General features: G+C 37.7%; 1 protein-coding gene across 2 annotated transcripts in view; it reads left to right on the top strand.

The window, feature by feature from the left end:
- The window catches only part of galt (galactose-1-phosphate uridylyltransferase), a 46,648-nt gene extending 42,656 nt beyond the window's left edge, over positions 1-3,992 (top strand). The window contains exon 12 of one of the 2 annotated variants that reach the window (XR_010911397.1): positions 1,973-2,121. Coding sequence is in view for 1 of the 2 variants with exons in the window: in XM_067483229.1 (XP_067339330.1) it covers positions 1,973-2,041 (69 nt within the window). In the remaining variant the exon portion in view is untranslated. Of the gene's footprint in view, positions 1-1,972 lie in introns of both variants that reach the window. The other variant, XM_067483229.1, reaches the window with a different exon arrangement.
- Positions 3,993-22,763: the final 18,771 nt, after the last annotated feature.

Below are 22,763 nucleotides of genomic sequence, written 5' to 3' on the forward strand. Positions count from 1 at the left end.
TCAATTGGATTTAGGTCTGGACTTTGACTAGGTCACAGCTCTGTCTGTATGTTTAGGGTTTGTTGTCCTGCTGGAAGATGAACTTCCTCCCAAGTCTCAAGTTTTTTTTGCAGACTCTAACAGGTTTGCTTCTAAGATTGCCTTGTATTTGTCTCCATCCATCTTCCCATCACCTCTGACCAGCTTCCCTGTCCATTGCTGAAGAAAAGCATCCCCACAACGTGATGCTGCCACCACCATGTTTCACGGTGGGGATGGTGTGTTCAGGGTGATGTGCAGTGTTAGGTTTCAGCCACAAATAACGTTTTGCATTTAGGCCAAAAAGTTCAATTTTGTTCTCATCTGAACAGAGCATGTTCTTCCACATGTTTGCTGTGTCCCCTACATGGCCTCTTTCCATTTTTGGATGATAGATTGTACAGTGCTCTGTGAGATGTTCAAAGCTTGGGAGATTTTTTATATAAGCTAACTCTGCTTTAAACTTCTCCACAACTTTATCCCTGACCTGTCTGGTTTGTTCCTTGGACTTCATGATGCTGTTTGTTCACTAATGTTCTCTAATAAACCCCTGAGAGCTTCACAGAACAGCTGTATTTATACTGAGATTTAATTACACACAGGTGGACTCTATTACTCTATACTCTATTTACTAATTAGGTGACTTCTGAAGGCAACTGTTTCCACTGGGTTTTTCTTAGTGGTATCAGAGTAAAAGGGGCTGAATACAAATGCATGTCACACTTTTCAGATATTTATTTGTACCACTTTGTGATAGTCTATCACATAAAATACCAATAAAATACATTTATGTTTGTGGTTGTAATGGGACAAAATGTGAAAAATGTCAATGCCTATGGAAGAAATCACTCAGTGAAGGATTTGAGAAAGAGCATGTTCATGTTAATGTGCCTCTTCTTAATGCAAAGAATACAGCATTGGCCCTTGTTTGTAGCCTAGCACGTGTTTTTAGATGTCCATTTAAATCTAAGGAATCACATATAGAATATTAAAACATTCCACAGCTTATTTAATGTCAACTAATGTCCCGTTGGCAGTATCCCTGCACTCTAATGTTAGTCTAAATGTTAGTTTGTAGTTACTGTGAATGACTTTAGCGTTACTGCAAACCACCTCAGTAGCAGCAAATGTGTTTTTCCTCACCATAAACTTTCCTTTTATTTGTTTCAGCAGCTGCCAGACAGTGTAATATGATCAGTAACGGATGAGTGACACACCTATACGTACCTTGCTGACTTTGCCACCCCCATCTTTTCCCATCAGGTCCATCAATATGAAATGAACATTTTTAAATATGACACTTTTTACATTCAGAACATGTACAACCGTTGTTTGTTAGTAGGCATGTACTTGTGTTTGTGCATGTTGTCCTTTACACAGGAATTCAAAGCAATGAGCTAACCCAATTTAAAACTTTACAAAAAAAAGTTACATTCTAAATTTATTAATCACAAATTATATATCTATATATCTATAGGCTAGTTTGTTTTCTTTCAGATCAGGTGAAGTGCAACATTTATTGGGGTCATAGTCCCTTTTAAAAATATTTTAATATGAACAACAACAATAATAATAATAATAAATACAAGTAAGGGAATTGCAAGCTGCTAGCTGATACCTATAATAACAGATGGAAACTGGCATTCACACTGTCTGTTAATTCTCTCTGTAGCACAGGTCAGCCCAGTCTGCTGCGCAATGAAGCAAGTCCTTGTTTTGTACAGCGTAACCTGCATGTACATGACAGATGTTCTGCGATGCCCTGACTCATGACACCCTGCCTCTTGATAGCTAGAGACAATAACTTCAGTGAAAACATTAAGTTATGCAAGAAGAAAAGACTCTTCACATACCCAAAACACTCTTTCAGCATTTGATCTGTTTGTTTGTTGTTTGGTTTCCTTACATACAATGTACCTGTTGACTTCATCACCTGTCTGTTTGTGTGTTATAGAGTCCAAACATCAAGCTGACAGCCCCAACCAATCTCTCCATATCAGCTGTTAGTGCTGCTCAGAGCTGAAGTGCTACCACACTTCTGTCCAAGTTAATCGACACCTAACTGCTTTAAACCACAATCTCTGCCAGAACCTTGAAAAGGGCATCGGGTACAGCTAGGCAAAGACAAATGAAGGAATCTTTACATTTAGACAGTCTATTTACTGTTCTCCATTGACGTCCTCGCAGTAAGACAGTATTGACATTAACAACTGCTTGAACGTGTACCTCTACTAAATCTTTCAAGCACTAGGCAGGTGTGAAAATGTATTAGACTTCACTTCAGCTACAGAATTTGTAAAATTATACAAGCCTAAGTCTCTCTTCAGGCTGACTTAGTACAAGCAACAACTACTGTTGCTGTAGTAACTTTACAACCCTGATTCAAAAAAAGTTGGGACAGAACGCAATGAGTGATGATGTGGCAAATCTCATCAACCCATATTTTACTCACAATAGAACATAGACAACATAGATGCTGAAACTGAGACATTTTACCATTTCATGGAAAATATTAGCTCGTTTTGAATTGCTGCAACACATCTCAGAAAAGTTGTAAGAGGCAACAAAAGGCTGGAAAAGTAATCGCTACAGATCAAAAACAAATGGAGGAGAATTTGACAACTAATTAGGGTAATTGCCAACAGGTCAGAAACATGTTTGGGTATAAAAGGAGCATTTCAGAGAGGCAGAGACTCTCAAATGTAAAGGTGGGCAGAGGTTCACCAATCTGCGACAAACTGCTTCTACAAATTGTGGAACATGTTCCTAACTGTAACATTTTTAAGACTTTGAACGTCCCACCATCTTCACTATATAATATGATCAAAAGATTCGGAGAATTGGGAGGAATCTCTCTGTGTGCAAGGAACAAGGCCAAAGGCCAATCTCTCGTTGCACATCGTCCCAACTCTTTTGAATTTGGGTTGTAAATGCAACATCATGGAAATGATTTTCATGGTAATTTTTGGCTTTAAATTATTATATTATGGGCTTGTTTTTGCTGACACAGAACGATTGTTCAACGTACAGCTATGATAAATCCTCACGAATTTGCATTGTTCTGACATCAACATGGATATTGTACAGGATCTAAAATATACCCACTTAAATGATGAAATTAATGAAATGTCTTTTAATTTACTAGAGCCCAAAGCCTCTTAATGTCTTGTTAGTAATGATGATAGTCTTTAGTTGGTGGCTTCCCTGTGGCATTTTTCTCATTGACCAACACAGTACAATGGTAAAATTTGCACAAGTCACGAATGTTTCTTGCAGGTTCAACTGCAGGTTCCAAGATCATTAGTTAAAACAAATTTGTACATAAATACAGAGGTAAGCACTTTTAAAAGTCTGGTAAAAGACTCAAATTGTCTTACTCAGCTGGGAGGACACTGGTTGAGATGGTCAGAGACAACCCAGAAACGACCAAGGTACAAGTCTCCAATGAACTGGTTACTGCTGGATCACCGATGCCACTGTCTACAGTCAGGTTTTACATGGCCATGGACTGAAATTCTGCCATTCAACAAAGAAGCACCTGCTTTAAAATCAACACCTTAAATCTAGACAGATGTTTTTAGCTGACAAAACATGAACAAAGAAAAATTCTTTTGGGAAGTTTTGTTGTCAGACAAGTCAGAAATGTAGTTGTTTGGCAAAGCTGAGTAGAGCTATGTTTGCAAGTGTAAAAGTGAAGAATTCAACCACAAGAACACTGCACCTATTGTTAAGCATGGGTGTGGTTGCATCTTACTTTTAGGCTATTTTGCTGTCATTGGATCTAGTGCATTACCCAGAGTGAGTTAAATATTCATGAAATATTTGACGACTACCTCAAAAATGTTCAGAAACACATTTGGAACCATAGCAGAAACTTTCCATTTTTGTTGTTTTGTTATGTTCATATTGTACCATGTAGCTACAGAATAAGTGCCTCAGAGTTAAAATACAGTACAAAATAAAATATAATGCCTGCACCAAAAGTTCTCAATGTTGCTGTCTATTAACACAAGATTGTCCCTTAGCATGTAACAATATGCACAATGTCATTTTAGAAAAAATACCCCTTCATAAATAAATACCTGCAGAATAATTATTTTCCCAGGTTATCACACACTAATTCCCCAAATGTTTCATCTTGTTATTAGGTACCTACAATTATGTATATGCTGTAAAAGTGCACCAATATTACAGTCAATTACAGTTACAGTACCTACACAGTAAATCACGGGCTGTATCTAAAGCATTACCATAAGAACCAACAAAGGACTGAACATAAACAGTCCAACAAAGAACAAAGATTTTCTACAGGGGAGTGGTTAGCACTGCCACCTCACAAATAAAAGGTTGTGGATTCACATCCCTGCCTGACCATGGCCTTTCTGTGTGGAGATTGCATGTGAGATTACAGTATTAATCCTGCCAGGGAATACTAAAACATACATTTGACTTGTTAAAAAACAATTGTCCAGTCTCTCTGCTCTGAGAAAAGAAAACCCCCCTTAGAAAAAAGAAATAAACACGCAATAACCACTTTCTGACCTCCTCTTTTCTCTAGTAATTTGCATATATTTCCTTAGACAGCAATTTAAATTTTATATATCTGTGGTGCCTCTCTTAAAAATGCCTCCTTAAACCTTTGGCTTCCTGCAAAACAAGCCCACAGTTGCTTATGATTAGCAGACAGGATTGGAGGAAAACAAATTGAAGCAGTGTGAGGAGAAAGGAAGAAAAAACACAGTGGAGAGGACTGGAATGGGGGAAAACAAAGGAGAGAGAAAAACTGAGGGAGAGGTGAGAAGAGACTTATTACCACTGTTTGTAATTACTGCAATAACAAGCTATTCGCCCTGTGTGACCAATTTTTATTGGCCAATGTGACAAGAAGGAAGGGCGGTAATTGCTGTCCTAAGAGCGATGCAGATTAAAAAATTGATGAGCCCTTCAACTTAGATGGCTGCAGAGGTGTGTGTTTGTCTGTGTGAATGCGTGTGTGTTTGTGTGCGTATTCAGAAGGCACAGATTGTGAATGATGTGTCAGCAGAAATTGTGTGTGTTCATAACAAGGTATCAGGGTGTGTATTGAAAAGTTAAATAGCGTGTGTTTTCAGATTGTGTACTTTGTATATTTGTGTGTGAGCGCTTGTTTGGTAAATGAGAGTAAATGACAGATGCTTGGTTTTACAAGGTCTCAGGGGTGGTGAAAGGCCGGCCTGGGATAATGGAGTGGGTCTGCTGGCTATTAACGAAGTACATCAGTTTTAATAACTTTTACTCCAGTCAATTTTACTTTTTCCAAAGCTCTTTCATTGTGGTCGATTGGTGCAGGCTGAAATCTTTTTATAGTGTGTGTGTGTTTGCGTGCGTGTGTATGTGTATGTGTAAGCGAGTGTGTGTGTGTCTCTGTGCCTGCTCACATACTGTATACAGGTTTTTATGAAGACAGATGTGACAGTTTTAGAAACTAAATATATTTTAGCCAGTTCCCACTTCTCCAAAAAAGGTTTTTGGGGAAGTGCTGCCTTAAAATTTTATGTCCAGTGAAAAATGAACAATCAAATGCAATCTTCCGTTGTAGCTGTACTTTGACCTTCTCAGTCAGCTTCTTTATAACTATCTGTCGTAAAGACTCAGTCTTGTTTTTTTACTTAAAATTGTAAATTATTTAACATTCTTCCAATTAAGCATATTTTAGTGTTAACAAACTGAGAAGATGAAACACAGTTTTTAACAATGTTGTTTCTGAAAAGGCTAAAAGAGCATGGTCATTAAATGTGCTCAGCTTTCCTGTGACTGGAAAATGTGAATGCTTGCCACTAAGGAGTGGGAATGTACGATGAACATGGCTAAGGAGTCGTTCAATTGAGTTCTAGTTTCACACATTTGTTATCGTGATGCACTACAATGAAATATCAGGTCTGCAAACAGAGCGAGAGAGAGAGAGAGAAAGAGATGCATATATAAAGACTTGATTTATAATTATATTAAAAATGTAATTGTGATTCTCAAAAATTGTAAAGACTAGTTTGTAAAAATCCCCTAAAGTGTTTAAAACCAATTATCCTAGAATATAAAAATGTCATCTGAAAATCTGAGTTAGTTTAAAATTATTATTTTTTGCCTATTCATATCTATATGTGTGTATGTGTGTGCACATGTGTGTGTGATCACAAATTAAATTTTTAAAATAAATACTGTAGACCATGAAATTGTTTTTTTCAGGATCCGATCGCTGTCCAGCTGTCTCAGATGTGATGTATGGATGGATTTCAAGCCTATTTGTGTGTATGGCTTTTGATAAATATGCTTAGGCATGTAAGATTCTATTAACTCTTACTTTCTGTCACATTATACAGTTATTTTACAATTCTGTATAAATTCATAAGAGCATGTTGTCTTTTCTTTAAGAAAAAAAACACTGAAACACAGTGGTGTGTGTGTGTGTGTGCGCTCATGAGTGTTGAGCAGTATTCCATTTGCTGGCCCATTTACCACAGGTGTGGTCAGGTGGGCTGTAAAATGAGAAGTGTGTGTGTGTGTGTGTTGGCTGTTGAATGTAGTTCCTCTCTGTATTAACTGCAGGTTGTTAGACTCAAAGACAAATCAAGGTTGAACTTTCCAAAGACAAGACCATAACTCAACTGAAAACCTTGTTGCTGTAACCCAGAAAACTAATACCCAGAAAGTTTTTAACGCAAAATGAATACATTTGTTTTGACAGAATAATATAAAAGGTATGATAATCCATTATTTAGAGACCTAACAGCATTAGCTAAACATCAACCAAAATCGTCAATTGCTGGATGGATAATAATGGCAGTTTTTAGAGGTTGCTCCAGGATGTTGGCACCAATACCCAGAAAACCTCCATTACAGCAGAAACAGTCAACTATCTAATTTTGTCTTTCTGCACATTATTGTATATAGTGTATTTTTTATGTTATGTTTTTCTTTAACTACAGACTTTATTAAATGCATAAATCATTAAAACCAGAGGGCAAATACACAGAATATAAATTTCAGAATGCTAAATTATGTCTTAGATTTAGAGTAATAAAATGTAAAAAAATATGTTTTCCTAATTTATATCTATTTACAGCAGCTGTCAAAAAACCTTCATTAATTCTAAAGTAGACTATTATGCACTTTGAAGCTCCTACACAAAATACAAATAACTCTTGGCTCTCTAGGTAGATTCTTATAAGTATTTTCATAAGTAATGAATCAAAATATTAACATCATCTTAAAATCTATATTTTCCTGTAGTTTGATTCAAGTTGTTAAGTGCAGTGTGTAATGTGAATCTGTAGAAGTGTAGTCACACTACAGACTGGCATCACTTTTTGCTTTCATTCTGGCTTGACTCTGTGTGTGTCAGCCGCCTCCCTCTTTTAATCTTGGCATTGTGCCTCTCGAGTATCCTGGATTGTCCTGCAGTTCTCCTTTGCCAATTTTCTGTCCTGGCTTTGACAGATTGTCCCCTGGCAGATGATATCGCTCAACTAGACCCTGTCACCATGGGACATGAGCTTGTGTGTGTGTGTGTGTGTGTGTGTGTGTGTATGTATGTGTGTCTAAATTTGAAAAAGAAATCTGTTTGAAAGAGGGAAAGATGGAGACAGAAGAAAATCCTTGATCCTTTAGTGTGTGGGAAATAAAATACACAGAGAAATTATCGAAAACTTACACTAAATTGGTTCAAGGTTCAAATTGGTCATTTTTCTACGTCTCAATGACAGTGTTTGCACATCTCTAAATGCCAGTCAACACAGTTGCTCATTGGGTCGTTTGTCGTGGAGCTGTCCATGGTGCTGAACTGCAAACTATTCTAGATCCAGTCGGTTTCACCCAAAACTACACTGTTCAAAATGACAACTTACTTAAGTCAGCATTGTTAGCAAAATACTATCTTGTGTACTATACAATATATCTGCAATGAGGTCTATTAAATTGTATCATACAGACCTGAGATTTTCAAACTGTGAGGCAGAGGTGAAAAGAGCCTGAAGAGACATGAATTAAAAGATAATCCACCTCTGCACTATGACTCAGTCAATCTGTCAAAAAATGACAATTGATATATTTGAAATCATAAAGAAATTACAGTATCCTTCCTTTATAAATAGTTTTAGTAGCTTAAAGTATATCTAAGAAATTGATTGATAGATGTTAACACATGTGTACACTACATATAGAAACTGCTAATAGAGAAGTTGGGCTATTTTTCAATGGTGCTAATATACAAAAAGGGATATAGCCTAAAAAACTATTGTAGCCTGGTAAATCTGAAGCGTTTGGCACAGTGACATAGTGTTAAACTTTAAACCCATCTAAGTGTAAAATTACTTTCCTCAAAGTCTCAACAAGTCTTTGATTGAGGTGAGAAAACTGAAGGAGGTTACTCAATTTATTAATCATATATAAATTGAAAAATTGTTATGTTTAATTTATGTGCAAAGTTGGAAAGCTTTAAAGACAAATCTAGTATAAATGATTATCCACTCCCGAAGCAACTGCACTACCCATTCATTTAATTTAGTTTCAATAAAAACAATTTATGTTCCACAATCCCTGCTGAACACAGTGCATTGATGTACATCATCTCTGTTGTTGAAAACAAACCTGAATCGCTGTCACTGGGTAAAGAAATATGAACACAAAAATTCTTTTTTTCACTTTTATTTGTCTCGCCTGCCAACTTTTGTTCTGGCGTAGGTTCAGAATAGAAATGAGCCAAGGAAAAATGCAAGACCACAACCTTCCATGCACAGCAAGGGATTAATGGCTCAGGACCAAAGGACATCTTTGTCACCACGTAATTGTTTATTTCCACAGCTCCTAAACTATACTGTGGAAACAAAACTATTGAAATTATATAACCACTACAAATATATAAAAAGGACAAGAAAAAGGGAAGTCCTATTTAGTTCAAAAATTATCTACTTAGTTATTAAATAATTACATTATTAAATTAAAATATTAAATACTTAAAAGTGCACCAGGATTTGTTAAACAAAGCATTTGAAGAAAAACAATCACTTGCAACGTGCCAGAATGCATTGGAATGTTACAACAACAAATGAACTGGATGCAGGTACTAATTAAACAACTAACTAAACAAAAAGTTAAACACTCATACTTAGCATGATATTAACATATCATACCAAACACACCGTTCACCAAGTAATGTCCAGTTAATTGATTTGTACTCGCCAACAACAATATTTCGTTGCACACTATCAGAGGTAAATGTTCACACCCTCACCTAAGTTCTTCTCTCTTAGGCCAAGAGCCAAACTACTTTATGCATACTAATGCAAACTAATGTGGCCTTTCCGAAATGGTACAAAAAAAGTTCATCTCATGCATGTTGATATAAGTTCTGATATGAAGAGGGTGGCAAAATAACAACACCACATGCAACAATCAATGCAGTACCCTTATTTGGGAATTTTATAATAAGAATTTGTTGACACTCTGTCAGAAATGTGTAGCATTTATTTAGCAATGGTTTTGCAGTGGATTTCATATTGTTAAGCTGTTAGGTTGTTTTGACTATTATTGTTTATTATTTTCAACCCCACATTAATATGTGCAACTGAGTCGAAGTAACACATCTCAATATAATGGCAACATAGGAGCAGTGCTACTGGGGAAAGAGGGAAACTGACCAATTGACATAATTTACTCTAAACTTAACACTACTTTTGAAATCAGGCTGTCTCAAAATTTTAATACATGGATGCAGTGTATTCTCACAATTCACTCTTAAAATGGTGTGAGGATCAATCATGGATATACAGCACATCTGATTTCACAAGATATTTTTTTACTGTATAATTGCTAGCAGCCAAACCAGCGAGATTTTTCATTATACATACTGTATGTATAACAACATATAAACAGAAATAATTGGCTTTAAATGCTGACATTCAGCCATGGTCTTCCTCAGCTACTTTTTGTCAGTTTCCAGCAGATTAGTTGTTCAGAGCACCATAAAGACTTATGTTCCATAGGTGTTTTTTAATTTCTGATCGAAAATTCACACTTCATTGGTTGACTTCAGCGAAAGAAAAAAAACTGAGAACATCCATTTAGTGCTGCAATACTTTTCTCAGGTTATTCCTAATGTTTTAAATCTATTTTATTATTAGATTAATTCAAATATAAGGGTCAAATTAATGTTCCCTCTCTTGTTTAAAGGTTAAGTTCAATAGTTAATCATCATCATTATTTTGCCTCATCAGTGAAAGGTGTACTCAGGTGTAGTCAGAACTTTGCTGTGTTGAATTTGCAGCATTATTTCAAATACTTATACCAGCCATGGGATGTGTAGGCATCAGCAGTATTTTGTTTTGAACTTTTTTTGTTCCTACTAGGAGAATTTTAGGCAAGAATTTTATGTTGATTAATTTAGGACCACTTTGTTTATTTTGCTGTTAACCTATACCAAGGCTAAAGTATTTTATAAATAAAGTGTGAAATCAGTTATTTGAAGTCTGTAATGTGGGGAGAATTTAGTCTTGTTAGGTTTCCTGTAGGCCAGGGCGTAACACAGAGATGTAAAAAATAGATATTTTTGTTTCTTATACTCCTTATGCAGTACCTGCGAGAACAAAATAATGTTGAATTAATGCAGAAATAGTCAACTACACCACTAAGATGCTTCTCCTTGACTGATCCATCATCTACTTTGTATACCAAGATTTCTGCCGACATTTTCAAAATCACATCAATACAAAAGTTTAAATGCATGATTATTTACACGTGCAAATCTACCGGTTAACTAAATTACATTTAAGTTATAAAATAAAACAGCAATAATGTAAAAACACTTGGTGGTTTTCAGTCACTGTCAAACAGCTACTGCTAAAATGTATTATTGCTGTCTGCTTTATTGTAACCACCCAACATGCCACAGATATTGAATACAATTTACTAAGCAGCAGCCCTGAGGAATTCGCACACAGAGAAATACACACAAAAACCCATGTTGTGCTTTGTCCTGCTGGCAGAGAAAGGGAGGCCGCTGGGAGAAGAGAAGTCTCTATTGACCAGCAGTCAAACTTTTAAGAAACACATTACATCCTTATGGATCCTCCCACTGAGCTGCCACTAAACGGCACTCATGAGGAATTAACAGTAGGCAAGATTAATTTGCTGCCAGGAGATGGAGGAAAACAAGAGGAAAAGAGATAAAGGGAGGAAAGGGGGAGGGCAGGTAAACAAGAAAAGGAAACAAGAAAGGAGAGGATAAGGACAGAGTAAAACAAAAGTCAAGGATGAAGAGTGTGAGAGCCAAAGAAGAAAAAAAAACTACTGGCTGAGAGGTGACAAAGATGAAGCAAGAGCAGGAGAAAGGACAGAGCAGATGAGAGGGAGATGGTAAAAGTAATGGAAGGGCAGATAAAAGTGGGTACAAATGCATGGCAAAACTTTAGATTCATGGTCACTCCAAGGGAACCTGATGGAAAATTAATAACAGATTGTCTGATTTATCATTAAGGATGGATTAGAACATTTTTATGTTCATAGCTAACCATTCATCAGCCTGCGACTGTTTCTTACAGCTGAAAGTGTCTGGAGCTAAAAAAAAGTAATTATAAGTAATTCAAAAGTTTCCTCAGAGATATGTCCTGTCTGACAACACTATAAAAAAGGAGACTGGAAATCTTCTGTCGATTAGACCTACATTTCGCCCAATCGATGGAAGTGCAACATGAATGAACCAGAATTTCCTTCAAGGTTCGTGAGAAATTTTATTCCTGTCATAAGTGTACTCACAATCTCTAGATGTCCATGCTGAGAGGTGTTGCTGCTGCTGAGTTTTGGTGAAAATGACTCATGAATGATAGTTTTCATTAAAAAAGGCTAAGATTGCATGAGCACCTGTGTCTCAGTGTTTGTGGCTCAGTGGGATGTCGTTCTACATTCTCAAGTGCTGATAAATGTTGCTGAAGAAAAATTAACTGCTCACAAATCCCATTTCATTCAGGTAGTGGAAACAGGTTATCCAGTCATTAAAGCAACCTGGTAAATCAATGGGTAGTGCAACAAGATGAGATGCAGAAGTCTGCAGGATCAAATCCCAGCCTACCCACCAGGTGTGACCCCGAGAGACAAACTCAGCGGTGGCTCATCAAGGGGATGAGTTAAATGCAGAGAAAGAATTTCATTGTAACATGTATGCGCTCAATAATGATTGTTTTATAAAAATATTTTTTACCATTTAGTGTGGTTTTGGATGCTGTGACAGTCCAAACTGTGGTCAGGTGCCGCCTGTTTACTTTAATTATCCCTGAGATGGGTTTAGAATTTGCCTGGAGTCCACCTGTGGCAAACAGAATTGATTGGACACAGTTTGTAGAGGCACACACCTGTGTATAAATTCACACTGCATGTCCGGACAAAAAACAAGTTGTAATGTCCAAAGAACTTGCTGCAGACCTTTCCCGTTAAAAAAAAGTGGTGTTTGATGTCTAATTGTGACAAGAAGAATATTCCCATGGGGAGGAGCTTGATATGAAAAAGCACTTTAACCAGCTGATCATTCTTTTTCTGTGGATACATAAAACTCTGTGGGCAGAGGGATCTAGGTGGACGCAGGGATTTAAAGGTATTGAAAGAGATGCCAGTGCTTTTCGATGTAATATGATCAACCCTCCTGATTTGGGTAAGACCCCTAGCTGCAGTATTCTGGACCATCTAGAGGTTTCTAATACTCATAAGGTAAACCTGACAGCAGAACATTGTAGTAATCCAGTTTACATGTTCCAAATGCCTGAATCAAAGTTTTAGGATCAGTGAAGGAGAGAAAAATTCTAAAAAGAGTAGCTTGGGTGATATCTTTTACGTGATCATCAAAACAGAGAGCAGTCAAAAAAACAACATCCTAATTTTCAAAGAAATTACATTTATCAGTAGATGTTGTCTTGTTCTAGCTGAGCAAACCAAAAGTATCAGACTCAGACTTTTCAGGGTATAAAAGCAGAAAGATTTGAGACCTCCAGGTTTTCTGGTCCAGCATGCTTCTAGCTTATCTATACCAGAATTATCATCAACCTTCACAGGGACATGAAGCTGACATTATTAGGATAGCAATCAAAATCCCCCCCATACTTCCAGATAATGTAATCATTAGGAGATATGGACAGAAAGAACAGAGCCCTGCCACTCCAAACATGACTCCAGAAAAAGCCGAATAAGATTTTAAAAATACATTGAAAAAGAATGAGAGGTTGGAAACTTGACGATAGTTATTTAGCTGTTCTGGATCTCGATGCGATTCTTTCAAGGTATAATCATGGCAGGTTTAAAACTAAAAATGACACATTGACGATATTTAACATTGAATATAGCATATTTATTACTGCATAGGTTGTATGCAAAAATGAATTAAAAATGTGTAGTTCTGACATTTGATTTGACATGTTAAACATGCTATGTAGTACATATTCAGTAAATCAAGATCGAGATGACCAGCCAGTAAACTCACTCTGCTTCAGTTTTCACTGAAGTCCAGACAGGCCTTAAGTCAACTTTTCCCCTGTTGCCTTGCTGGTTTATTTATGTCTCTGCCTACAGCAGGGTTTATCGAGTCACTATGCAGAATTTCCATTGACAATGGCAGGTGTGGGGAGCTAAGTGATTTGTTACCAGTAATGTGAATGCACTGCTTATTATCTTTAAGATATTTCTTGAGGAACTCAGATTTTTTAATGCTTTTAACTCTGTGCCTATTGGCATCCAGAAGTGGTGTGTTTCCTCACAGTTTACTTTGCAGCTAACGAGGCTTAGAAAATCTTCTGACAATAGAAAGTAAAAGGGACAAATAGAGTGTTAAAACAAATGGGGTGCTGTTCATGCACCAGAAAACCTCTAAGTTAATAAAACAAGTGTCTACATCCATGCTAATAGCACCGAGAGGCTGTTCTTAGGGTTTTACAGCTAATGTCAGCAAGCTACAGAAGACTAAAACAACAGTGCCAACATGGTGATGTTTAGTAGACACAATTCTTATCTTGATCAACAAATTCGAACTAATTAAAACACTGGAAAAGTCAAGAAATCTGCTTATACAATTTATCAATGAACAGTAGAGCAATTCATCAAAAACTGAGATGCACTATTAAAAAGTGACTTTTAAATCATAGTGTCACTGGAGAAAAACGTAATGGATCAGCGAAGATCACCAGATTTTGTCCCGGTCTATTCAGTGAGAGACACTTTTCTTGACAAAAAAATGTGGCAAGGTTTAATGAAGTATGCCAGTAACGGGCAACTTACTGGCCTGAGCTTAGAGAAATGACAAATGTTGTAAATGTGAGACTTTGGAATGAAAAGGAAACACTTAAATATAAAGTATGTGGATTTTACATGTGATTAGTGATTGCTAACATGAAGTCATGAGTCAGTCTTAACTTATACGTGTCCATATCAAAAAACTTTACTGCGCCTCACGCTCTCCTTTTTAATAAGTTAGAGGACAATATTCATAATATTTTTCAAGAGAAAAACTACCATATTATATTTATAGTTGACAACATTAAAAGCAGCTCATAAAAATGACTGTGCCTTTTATTCCCCCTAATAGACTCTTTAAACACCAGGACCAATATAATGATCTTTAATAAAATCCAATTAAGAAACATGGCAACACACAGTGCTGCAGGTGGAATCAATGCATTGACATTTACTGCTGTCAGTGTTAAATACTGAATCAGATGGCTTAGTCAAAGGTGAATGAAGTGCTCTTTTGATTCAAGAATGTCGTTAAAACATGCAATGTCTTAAAACTGGGAGAACAGATGGCATAGATTTTAAATCTTCCTTGGGCGTTATGAGTTGATTTTAAGGTCTGCGTTGTGTGCAATAATATCATAGTGGTTATTGTTGTTATTGTTTTGTTGATATTGTTATTTATTTTGATTGTGTAACAGCTACTGTATCAGTACCAGAACTTGAGTCCAACTCACCCCCTTTACCCTAAAGGGACAAAAAAGTATATTCTATTCTATTCTACTATCTGACACACACAGACACACACACACACATACACACACATTTTTGGAGTCTTACCCTATCCTTAACCATAATCAGTACTTAACTAACCCAAACTTACCCTAAAAGCAAACAAACACAAACACACACACACACACACACACACACACACAATCTTAGTATAAAACAAATCTCGTACTGGGGTGACAGTCATGACTGCGTAACCTCTGATCTTTGTAAGTGTGTGCGTATGGATTACACCAGTCAGCATGTGTTTTCAGATCGGCTTCATCAACAGATGGCTAATTGCTTAATCAATTAACCATGAAAATGTTAATGGAGTCGCGTTATCAATTATTTAATTTGATATATTAATATTTTATCAGACGGAGACTAAATTGCCACTGAGATGAGGGAAAGTGCAGTTCGAAATTTGAAGAGTTTAAGTATTTTGAACTGATAATCTAAATGTTGCTGAAAAGTCTGTTTTTTATTGCTTTGTTAAATAATAATAAGATCATCTACACATTACGAGTAAGAAGAGGATGGTAAGTTGCTTTGAGACCTGTGCTCATGTGAAAACTTAGTCCAAACCAGTTAGTAAAAAACCCTGTGTACAAAAACTGAATAGAAGACCATGATGAATCACACTAACACAGAAAATAATTTCTCGAACCCTTTACTGTGCTTTTATAATAGAAAATGCAGAAAAGCATGTTGTTAGTGAGGAGGAGGATAGAGAGAAAGAGGTCCAGTGAGTCAAGGTGAGAGAAGTGGATGAATCCTCACATGTGTAAACACCAGACACTGTTTAATCAGGTGTAGACAAGTGTTGACAAAACTTTTATCATTTGTATGGCAGAAAACAACATATTAATTATTAAGTTTGTTTGTTAAATTGCTCAGTAGTTGTGCATATGAATGGTTTTCTGTCTGTCGGCCGTCTTATAGATTATTGGACCCACACTTGACAGCTGGTATATGCTCTAGCTCCCCAATTCCCTTTAACATAATGGTAAAAGAAATAAAATAATAGGTTGCTTTATTTAAGTGGTTGGGAGTTTATACATATAATATATGGGTGATGATACTCTACACAAATCTAATTGACACAGGTTTTGAAGTAACAGTTCTAAGTCTTAGTTTCTTTTTATAGTTTGTCCTTTGGTTAAGCTATGAAATGAGGGGTGTGGTTGCCACTTTACCACAAAACACCTCAATCACCTCAAATACCCCTGTGGAGCTAGCGGGGATTCAAGGGCACCTTGGCAGAACAGACACTTTCAAAGCAAAGCTTGAATCTTAAGCAAAAGGCTAACAGTAATCCTCACAATTGCCAGTTGTTAGCTTTTAAAGCTGTAAGCTGGTGCATAGTCTAATTTGAGACCTTCAAACTGACACCTTCAAAAAGAAATGAAGACAGTGATTTGAATCTCTACAGTGACATTATGCGGCTGTGGTAAAACTCAGTTTTTGTTCAGCAAAATACACTGATTGGCTGTTTGCTCAAATTTATATCATGGGGAAAGAACAGATTATTTTCTAGCAAAAACTCTAAAAAATATGAGGGATTTATATGATTCTTTGCTTCAAATGTTCTCTCCATAATTACCACAGGGAGCCCATTACTGTCTATTCACAAAATGATGTCAAAGATGTTAATGAGGGTGATGTCCCATAATATTACAAGCCACAGAATTTATATAGTGCTTATCTTTGTGTACTTGGAAAACAGCAAAACAGGTTTTCAGTAACTATTGCCATCAAAATCAAAACAGGCCTATATTAATAAATAAATTAGACTAAAATTAAACAAGTGGCCTTGTGTGAATAAAATGTGCTGTCAACAGTTGCATGTATGATTTGGTTCTCACATTATTATTACTATTTTGTTTTGATTTGTTAACAGAGGCATTCAGTGGAAATACACAACAAGCCAATCTATTTACTTCTATCAACCCTGACATTGAGTCATTCACATAAAAGTTGTAGACAACAAGGAAGCATAGAAAGTCTTGCATCAACCGTACTTGCATTTTTCAAAAAAACAGACTAGTAGATAACAATGTGTGGAAATCTAGGGATAATATATTTAAGACTAGTTTCTAATATTCAGCCCTTGCCAAGAAGCCTGTCAGTCATCCAAAAATCAGACAATTTTCAGCAGCTGTTAACTTAATGAGAAATACATGGACATCTGTTGACTTATTGATTATGTCGCTTTCAGTAGTTTATGCTCTGTTAGGGGAGAGATGTAATGTATAAAAGCTATATTTTTTGCCTTAATGATTATGTGTGTGTACTGTAAGTCATAGATAAATATGGATATTATGATATATAATATTACTTATTATGTTTACAGTGCATACATTGTTTTCAAAGTAGTTATGACTGTTAATCCGCCAAGCCAGCAAGTACTCCAAGGACTTCATCCTATTACAACAAGCCTGTTAAAGGTCTCAGTCCCGCGAGTTGTGCAGCTTCCAGGAAGCGAAGCGACCACACTAGCAGTGGAGCTAATTTAAAAGAGGCTCTTTATGTATCCAAAGGCTAATATTTCTACAGTACCACAAAGTTCAGTCAAATTCTTGGGGTCGGTTTTACTGCAGGGCTGTTTGTTTTCTACTGTTTCTTTTATTATCAATCAATCAATAAGTTTTCAGTTTATGTAAGTATACCTAGGTTTGATGAATTGCAATGTTTAGGGTTTCACTTATTTGTAGCCTTTTCTACAAGTATTAGAAAAATGGCTCATTTATTAATGACGACATTAATGCTACTGTCCCTCCCCCACACACATCCGACACACACAAATCCATCCTGCTGCTCAGTGACAGCCACAGATATGTTTAAGTTAATTAAAACTAGGCTACTCTTCTAGATTTTTGAAACAAAAGTGTGAGAGCACCATTGCCACGATGTTTAAGCAGACAGAGCTGAGCCCTGTGGATGTCAGGAGCACGAGGTAATCAACAGGCCATCATGAAAAGCGTTGCACTGACAGAAGTAAAGATGATGTTCAGCTACGGAGGCATATACACAAACACACAAAACAAAAACAGAAAAAGCAGCAGCTGGTTACAGTAAAAGAAGCCTAACTGTAACAGTCACTTTAATGCTTTCAAACAATGACGTACATGATCTTTCTCTAACCCTAACTTTAGTGGTTTTCTTGCCTAAACCTGCAGACAGAGGACTAGAATTGATTTCAGGTCTTTGGCTTGACAGTCCTATCTAGTCCCCCAACCACAACCACCACCTTGCAACTCTTCTCCAAATTAGTTCACTTTCATGCATTCAAAAAATTTTCTATGACTAATTTGTTCGCTACAAAAACATAATTAAAGTAATTCTTAGGAGGCAATGATACTGTGGATTGTAAATTGTCTGTAATTGCTGATATAGAAGAACATCATTAAACCAAAGGACAAGAGTGTTTGTGTGACTTCCTTCAGAGACTGGAAAGATCTGGAAAGCCCGGGATCAGTCCCTCTGACTGCAGCTTTTTGTCACTGCCCTTTGCTACTGCTGCCAGCTCTCATTTGCTTTCTGGTTGATATGCATTTCATCTTAACAAGACACATGTCCAAAGTAGACACTGGTATGGGACAGTCTTGTTGACCTGTTTTGACATGCGCAAGCTTCAGTTAAGGACTTCAAGAAGGAGAGGTCCTGCACTGGGACACCTTTTGTGAATAACAGGGTGAGGGTATGTAGCCAAGGTGAATGCCTGTACACACACATACTGCACAGCATGCGTGCTACTGTATAATATTAGAAGAACATTCAGGTTTGCATTCATCACACTCATAACAAACAACAACAAAAACCTAAATAGACATCAAACAGTCAGAGGTAATAAGTTTCTGCCCTGAGGACTTCCAATAGTAAATACTAACACAGACCTAAGGGGTATTATTCATCAGTTTATAATGCTTTTACTGTTGCACAAAACTCTCCCTCTGTCTCTTTCTCTCTCTCTCTCTATCCTGTCCTCTCTCGCATGCAGAATAATTATGCTATCAAACACACTACAAAAGACTAATTAAGAATATGCATAGCCTGGACTTAACAAGCTCATTTTTCTATCACCATCCGCACAGCACTAACAAGACCCACTGCTCATTAAGGGCTTTAAGCTGCAGGCCAGACAGCCCCCTGTCAGTTAGCTAAAAAGGTAAATGAAGGAGGCAGCCAGTGTTGCCTTCTCATGGAAGGATGGAGGTAGGAGATTAGCCTGCTTGACTCTTTACCAAGACAGCAGGGCAAGGTTCGTCTGACCCATGAGAGGCACTGTCCAATATTATCACAGAAAAGCCAGTAATCACGCCGACAGGATGACTCATGCATGTATGCATACGTATGTGTGTGTGCCAAAGCAGCCGTGTGCCTGAGTGTGTGCACGTGGGAGGTTAATTAGCCTCCTTGACTCATTGCTGTGAAGGCAAAGATCAGCCAAAAGAAACAAGGTCAAACAGTATAATGCTAACTCACAAAAAGATCGTGATCATACAGGAAAGGAATCTAGACACAAGCACATCATTTTTTTTTGTTTACACAGCTTTTTTAGAAAACCCTGCAAGTTCTGACATTTATTTCTTTACTGAACATGTGGATTTTATTTGAAGTTATATATGTTTTTTAAAATGATGGCTTTTGAAGAACTAAAACCTTATTCAAAGACTTGGAGCTTTATATAGACATGACATTTTTTAGTATCTAAAACCAATATTTTATAATATCTATAATATTTTTGATGCATTAATTGCTGCATTTTTCTGAATATGCACTAAAGTTGCAATATGTTCAAAGTTATGTTTCAGTAAAAAGAGTTTGCTTTAGCCTGGCTCACAAAACAAAAATTTATATGTTATCCACTACTCTAAAGCTTTAACCATATGGGGTAGTGTAGCTAAAGGGGCTTTTAGCCTCTGCCCTGAGTACTTTTTTTAGACTGATGCACTGAATAAGCAAGGTAAATTGATGCATGTCAGAATAGAAAAGTGAGATGGAAGAAGGCATAATGACAAAAGACTGACACTGAGAATCCCTTGGTTCTGTGTTCTATTGCTACCAGCAACTATTTAACTGGAGAAAAACGCTATGCTTTTTTAATATGAACAATTTCTGACAGATGGACTCGAAGCCCTGTGGCTTTCACAAACCCGTAATCCCAGGGATATTAAAGCTCCTTCAGTCAGGGACACAAATGAGAAATGCACTCCCCGTGAGTCTAGGATCGAGATTTATTAAAATACATTGCCACTGCTGCCACCAGAACTAAGCCTCAGACACATTTTTGGGCCATGGGCCTATTTTTATTCAGTCCCCTGTATGGCAAAAGTTCCAGTATGTCTTAATGAGGCTGAGATCCAAGGCGAGATAAGGTAAGGCAACTTAAGATTAGCTTTATTGATCCCTGAAGGCCAGGCATGCCAGAGGGGAAATTGAGTTATTACAGCAGCAAAACATGGAGGTGTAGGGTGGAGGACAGAGTAAATGGGGCAACAAGGTGATGTGTTGTGCAGGGAGAAAAGGCCGCAATCAGCGATCCAGGGTTGAGATCGGGGAAGATCGGTTGGCAGTGAAACACAGTCATGCCCAATGATCCATCAAACTGAGCTTCCTACTGTTGAAGGTTAGTGTATTTATGCCCCAGCATTACTGGCCAAGATTCCTTCCAAAACACCAAACTGCATAAACATATGACAGTGACAGCTGCATGTGTGAGCAAAAGGAAACATAATCTAAGTTCATCTTGGAAAACTAACAAACTCAGAGCCAATGTTTGGCCAATTTGGAAATTTTAGACTTGGCCACACTATGCTGCTGCAGAGAGCAAGACACGCTGCTATGCAAATTCCATGTTTCTTATCATTTCATTTCACCTGAACTTCTCTCAAAAGCTTGAATTTCATTCTTAACACAGTTACATCTCTTTTCTTCACAAAGGAGAGGAAAGGTTGAAAAGGAAGGATGAAAAAGCATGACTTGTCATCTGCATTTGGAGAGTGTCTTCTTGTAAAACACGAGATACTGTAGCATGTTGTTTATACTGTTTGTGAAAAAATCTCAACAGATACGTGTTGCCACTTAGTGACACCTAGTGGTAGGAGTGTATGTGATCCACACTCTCCATTGCTCTGAACCATTGACCCTAAGTACTTAAAGTCCTGCACCTTCTTCACCTCTGCTCCCCCGTAACCTCACCGTTCCACCTGCGTCCCTCTCATTCACACACATGTATTCTGTCTTACTGCGGCTAAGCTTCATTCCTCTGTTTTCCAGAGCAGACATCCACCTCTCTAGATTTTCCTCCACCTGCTCCCTGCTCTCACTACAAATCACAATGTCATCTGCAAACATCATAGTCCAGGGAGATTCTTGTCTAACCTCATCTGTCAGTCTGTCCATCACCAGAGCAAACAAGAAGGGGCTCAGAGCCGATCTTGATGCAGACCCAACTCCACCTTGAACTTCTCTGTCACACCTACAGCTCACCTCACCACTGTCTTACAGCTCTCATACATGTCCTGCACCACTCTAACATACTTCTCTGCCACTCCAGACGTCCTCATACAACACCACAGCTCCTCTCTTGGCACCCTGTCATACGCTTTTTCCAAATCTACGAAGACACAATGCAACTCCCTATGACCTTCTCTGTACTTCTCCATCAGCATCCTCTAAGCAAATACTGCAACTGCACCTCTTTATAGGCATGAAACCATATTGCTGCTCACAAATGTTTACCTCTGCCCTTAGCCGAGCTTCCACTACTCTTTCCCACAACTTCCTTGTTTGGCTCATCAGCTTAATTCCTCTGTAGTTGCCACAGCTTTGCACTTCTCCCTTGTTCCTAAAAATAGCACCAGCACCAGTACACTTCTCCTCCAGTCCTCGGGCATCCTCTCAATTTCCAAGATCTTGTAGTTTGTAACTCTACTTCTACCTGTCTCCCTGTTCACATTAGCTGTAGTGGTCCAGTCATCTGGAAGCACCTCCTGACCAGCCAGAGTCTGTGTCAGTTCCTCCCTAGAAACTACACTACATTCTTCCTTTTTCAACTGCCACCACTTCATCCTCTGCTCTGCCTTTGTCCTCTTCATCTTCCTCACCACAAGAGTCATTTTACACACCACCATCCTGTGTTGTCTGGCTACACTCTCCCCTACCAATCCTTTGCAGTCACTGATCTCTCTCAGATTACAAAGTCTAAACAAGATGTCGTCCACCTGAGTGCTTCTACCGCCGCTCTTATATGTCAACCTATTTACCTGCCCCTTCTGGAAGAAAGTGTTCAGCCATTTCCATCCTCTTTGCAAAGTCTACCACATCTGTCCTTCTGCATTCCTGTCCTGAAGACCAAACCTGCCCATCACATTCTCATCACCTCTGTTCATCTTCACCTACATGCCCATTGAAATCTGCACCAATCACCACTCTCTCACCTCTGGTGATGCTCTGAATCACTTCATCTAACCCACTCCAGAATTTCTCCTTCTCTTCTAACTCACATCCTACCTGTGGGGCATAACCACTAACAACACTGAACATCACGCCTTCAATTTCCAGCTTCAGACTCATCACCCTGACCGATCAGGTATGGAATATCAGATTCTGTGTGGAAGTCACAACTTGTGTGTTTAATTTGGCATGTCTTTTACGGCGGATGTCCTTCCTGACACAACCTTCTGCATTTATGCAGACTTGGGACTGGCACAAGAAGACACTAGCTTGTGCCC

Source organism: Channa argus, chromosome 18 (genome assembly GCF_033026475.1).
Source record: "Channa argus isolate prfri chromosome 18, Channa argus male v1.0, whole genome shotgun sequence".
NCBI lineage: Eukaryota > Metazoa > Chordata > Actinopteri > Anabantiformes > Channidae > Channa > Channa argus.